The sequence below is a fragment of the Anopheles moucheti genome, chromosome 2, assembly GCF_943734755.1.
Source record: "Anopheles moucheti chromosome 2, idAnoMoucSN_F20_07, whole genome shotgun sequence".
Taxonomy (NCBI): Eukaryota; Metazoa; Arthropoda; class Insecta; order Diptera; family Culicidae; genus Anopheles; species Anopheles moucheti.
This window is the reverse complement of record NC_069140.1, coordinates 38,316,914-38,322,359: the sequence shown is the minus strand read 5'-3', so window position 1 is coordinate 38,322,359 and position 5,446 is coordinate 38,316,914. Positions and strand designations below refer to the sequence as shown.

Sequence of the window (5,446 nt, the reverse complement as noted above, 5' to 3'; positions counted from 1 at the left end):
AACAGCTATCGTTTATATCGATGATGTCTACTAGAACAGCCTATCGAGGTAACTTATTAAGCACGGTACATATCACAGCAAGGGATTTTCTGAGATAAAGCAAGGTGGAATGGTTTGCTGTATTATTAAAGCCATTATTTTCCTTATACAAGTATTTTGTGATATTTTTCATAAAAGTCATCAGCCATTTGATTGCCTAAGAAGAATGTTAATTTAAGTTATATAAATTAACGTGGAATCGCATTTCCCTGGGAGAAACACGTTTGCCATATTCTACAGTTTACATGTTTTTGTACACACACAGGACCTTTGAGAAAGATGTAAAGAAATAAGTGCACTTTTCAATTACGTTTACTGCGAATAATTTGCCCATATCAAAATGTTCAGTTTCCGAGTTCAATATTAAACTTTTAAAATATGATATCAAAAATTTCAATCGCCTGGTCGTTTCGCTCGAAAAACAAATTTAAAAATAAATTATTTAATAATTTCTGTCCCATATCAACCAAATTTCGAAACGTAGAATATAAGTGAATACCGTTTGGGCTGAATTTCGCTCCCAATAGCTTTCGACGAATGATGTCAATAGCACTAGCCAATAACGGATAACTTACGAAACACACATTCATCTTTGTTGTTGACATTAAGTTACTGGGTTATACATGAAAACACCATCGGTATAAATTGAAATATTGTAAAAGAAACTTTTTTCTACTCATCGGAAATGATTGTATAACTCAATGAAAAATCTCCACGATAATCGTGGCATCATGCGAACCTATCATCGACTGTTCACATTTTTGTATCAGTGAACGGTACACCGTCAGAATTGTTCTTATCCTCAAATCTGCAACTGTTGAGAACGTTCACTTTGGAGCTTGTGATTGCGCTGGAACACTAAAATGTGGCACATGTGAACTCATACAGTCCTACAGTCCGTAACTTATAGTAACGCAACGTATAGACGCTTAGTTTTTTGAGAATTACAAAAAAGGTTGGAGCGATAGGTAAACTTGATGATGTGGAAAGTTGTTGGGAAAAAATTATTACACCTTTTTATAGAGGTACATACGAACGTCGAACAACGATCCATGTACATAATTATAAGATACCCTGCGAAAAATCTTTGTTTCGGGGTGCGTTTCCTGATTTAAAAAAATATTTTATCGTCAAACAAAAATCTAAATAATATAAAATAAAATATGGCGAAAATATCGCCAAAAATATTTTCTGAATTTTCCATATTTTTTTCGTACAATGCTCCTAAAACTACTTTTACTATTTTATTCCTTTATTTTTTAATTACCTATCAAAATGCGCATTAACATTGCTGCTACAACACGTACAACGTGTGCAAGAATAACATTACAACAGAAAGCAATCTCATTGTTCGATGCAACGCGGTTCAAATGCGTGTAGAGCAGGGGAAATACAGACATAAAAATTATAAAAACAAATCAGATTTAATCTTCAATGTTGAGAGATACTGCAGTATTTTTTCAGATTTTTCCCATAGTTGACGGCCAACAGAAACAAATAAACGAAAGCAATGATTAAGAATCCAGATTTGCATACCCCGCATGTAAAATGATGGTAGTAGTTGTGAGTTGTTGCTATAAAAGCGTCCAAGTTTTTGATAAGAAACAGTCAGTTTAGCGAGTTTGCATTTAGACTTGTGTTCGATTGGAGAGGATTTAAAGCAGCAATGATGGTTACTTTAAAATCATATTTATTTTTTGCTACAGTTGGGTTCTTGCTTATCGAAGCCGTAGATTTATCTGGCAAGTGAAACATATGACCATTAAATAGTGATCATTAAGATAGTAACGAAATTATGTGTTTCATAAAAAAGACACGACAGAACCGGGAGCATTCTGCGTCAATCCTGCAGGTGAACCGGGAAAGTGTATTCCTACGCGGAACTGTGAGGTACTTCTGCACGTTGTTGGTAAAGCCATAGTATCAACTAAGGAAAAACTATTCTTGCTGAAAAGTCGTTGCGGTACGCATGAAAGTAGGCCTTTGGTAGGTATAAGACTATTATTGGCGCTAGTAGAAATCCCAGTAATATCGAATTTCATAGGTATGCTGTGCTGGTCCGCCACCAGACGAAGGGCTTGAATTACCGTCACCTCCAGGTTGTGGAATACGGTCTTCATCGATCCTTATTGGAGGCCAGCTGACACAGATCGATGACTTCCCCTGGACGGCGTTGATCGAGTACGCGAAGCCCGACGGAAGCTATGGCTTTCACTGTGGGGGAACACTTATCAGTCAGGGGCACATCGTGACCGCTGCTCATTGCGTCAGCTCTCTTCCTACTGGATGGAAGGTGTTAGTAAACGAATAGCAAACATACCGTCTGGCTGATGCGGTATTCCTGATAATACTTGTTTCTGTTTCCATTTCCTTTCCAGCAATCGAGTACGGCTTGGTGAATGGGACATTTCGGCGATTGAAGATTGTGAGCACGATTATTGCAATAATCCAGTTATTGATGTGAATATCTCTAAGATCATCGTACACGATGGGTATGATTTGCGGGGCAATAGCTTCAGCAATGATATTGCTCTCATCCGCTTTAAAGAGCAAGTGAATTTCTCGAACACAGTCCAACCGATCTGTCTACCATTATCAGAATCGATTCGAAGTGAAAATGTGACGGGAAGTTTTAGCACCGTGGCTGGATGGGGAAGCACACCAAGGGTCAGTGGAGCTGCTAAAAAACTGCAGGTAGATCTTAATCTGAGAAATACACAGCAGTGCTCATCCATTCTGGAACAGCGTGGAACGGGTTTCCCGCCTTTAGCTCAGCTATGTGCTTTAGGAGAACGATCAAACAGGGAGATCTGCAGTGTTGATGCTGGAGGAGGCTTGGTGCGGGTTTTCTACGGTTTCTACTATCTCATTGGGATTGCCGGTTTGGTAAAGGAAAAGTGCGGCTCGGCTGATGTTCCTGGTGTTTACACGGAAGTGTCAGCTTACGTTGACTGGATAAAACAGAACATCAAGTAATTGTGCTTTCTTTTTTAAAATACATTCAAACACACGAAACATCAAGTTCATCAACATTACAACAAGTTAATTATTTGAGCAGTATCATATTTCGCAGAACTTATTAATCAAAATTTTATGAGTTGTTATGTTGACTTATTTAAATATGTAAAAGAATTCTTCAATATCTCAAAAAAACTCAAAATTATTACCTTAATAGTGATATAAATTTATTTAGAACATTAATAATAATAAAAATTAAGAATATCAATTTTGTACATTTTTTTTATCAACCGAAGCTTACAACATTTCTCTCACTGCAAATCCGCATTTGAAAATAAAAAAGAATGTTGCGGTTCTGAAAGAAAGAAACATATGTTCTTTCAGTTATAATCTCAAAGAAAATAAATCCAATTTACCAGCGATGCGCAAATATTATACTGTGCTTGCCTGTTATCGTGGTGTTCGTTAACACTGTGCGAAATTATGTTCTTCTTTTTTTAACATTGCATCGATTGCCAGTCTAGACCTGTCCTGCCCAGTGGGTGGCATTGTCTTACACTGATGCGCTCGTTGTCCGATACTTGTAGTTCTTCGAGCAAAAGAAGAAATAAAAAAATCAAATATGTAAATCGCCGAACTTGTTGTGGGCTTCACAACTACCGCTAAAACCCACTATACGGAAAACCCGATTTCGTTGGCAGAAGGTCAGTTTGTGTAATCGAACAAAAATATGATCTGTGCATCATCTCGCTCTCGAACAGTTGGTGTTGGTGTTGTCAAACGAGTTCGTAAACATTTCTTCACTTTGTTTTCAGCTTTTTAACAGTACATATTAACCGGCGGATGAAGGCAGTTGTGTTGTCACCGTTGAAGTTCTATAGGTAATATTATGGCGAGAAGTCAATTGTACCGGTGGCTGCTGTCGCTGTGCGTGCTAACTACAGTTAACGTTGCTGAGGCATTAGGTAAATAGGTAAGAAAAATATCTTTGATTGTTTGTGATCCAAGCCATTTCTTCGTCAGACCGCGGGCAAAGCTGTGTAAATCCTGTAGGGAAGCCAGGCACATGTATGCCTTTTCGAGAATGCCCACCGCTGATGGCTATATACAGAAAACCTATTACAACTCCGGATGAATCAAGGTTCTTGGCAAACAGCCGTTGTGGAGAGATTGATCGCCGCACGTTGGTGAGTTGATCAAGTGGGATGATATATGTAGCCTTCGGTATGTGAATGTTAGAGCTATCAACTCATTCTAGGTATGTTGTGCAACAGCTGATTTTAGTGAGACTATCAACAACGATCTCCCTGTACCACCGCGATGTGGCATTCAGCTGTCGGATCGTGTCGTTGGGGGCCAGACAACCGAGTTGGAGGAGTTCCCGTGGTCGGCTCTCATTCAATATTGGAGGTCAGAGGGTTTCTACGAATTTTCCTGCGGTGGTACGCTAATAAACGCACGATACATCCTGACAGCAGCTCACTGCGTTAAATTTCTTCCTCAAGGCTGGCAAGTGTAGGTATAGTTTAAACTTATTGTTTGTTACAACTTTAACAATCGACCTGCTCTCTTTACCCCAGATCTAAGGTTCGGCTCGGTGAGTGGGATCTTGCCACGGAAAACGATTGCTTGAATGGTGTCTGTTCGCCATCTCCTATCGATCTCGCAGTGGAAAATATCATTGCTCACAGTGACTACACCGGAAAAAATACCAGCCATATCAACGATATTGCACTGATGCGCCTCGAGCAAGATGTACCTTCGTCCTCAACGATACGACCAATCTGTCTGCCAGTGATGGATTCGGTTCGTAATCTTAACTGGATAGGCATGTCCAGCTTCGCTGTAGGCTGGGGTAAAACGGAAACAGCATTAGCTAGCGAGAAGAAACTAAAAGTCGAACTGAAAGTGAGGGATCTAACAAACTGTTTGCAGGCATATAGCGGAAATGGTATTTATTTGAAACCTTCTCAAATGTGTGCCGGAGGTGTACGAGGCAAGGATACGTGTACCGGTGACTCAGGTGGACCGCTGATGGCCAAGGTTAAAGGTGCATGGTATCTGATAGGTGTCGTTAGCTTTGGAGCGAACAAGTGCGGAACTGCCGGGTACCCGGGTATTTATACCAATGTGGCGATGCATATGGATTGGATTGAAAGTAATATACAGTAGGCAATGGATCTTACAACCATGAAACGGCAATCAAGCATAGGAATTTCTTATGCCATAGATGTATGATGATATTCACAAAAATATATACATCTGAGATAGATAGCGATCACATTACAATGTGTCTAACTTTTATGTTTGACGCTGCAGAAGGTCAAGCAGCTTATATTACAAACCATCTACATACAATACACTCAAATAAAATGGTTTTCATGCGTACAAAATGAACAAAAAACACACGTTATGCATCTTATCGATACCACTGCTGGCAAAGAAGTTA

At 39.4% G+C, this 5,446-nt stretch overlaps 1 protein-coding gene across 1 annotated transcript; it reads left to right on the top strand.

Moving 5' to 3' along the window:
• Positions 1-1,705: 1,705 nt before the first annotated feature.
• Positions 1,706-5,169, top strand: LOC128309512 (transmembrane protease serine 9-like). Its single transcript, XM_053045923.1, has 8 exons — positions 1,706-1,781; positions 1,853-2,025; positions 2,084-2,334; positions 2,418-3,011; positions 3,871-3,962; positions 4,021-4,184; positions 4,256-4,512; positions 4,578-5,169. Exons 1-8 carry the CDS (start codon positions 1,706-1,708, stop codon positions 5,167-5,169), a joined length of 2,199 nt encoding a protein of 732 aa, XP_052901883.1.
• Positions 5,170-5,446: the final 277 nt, after the last annotated feature.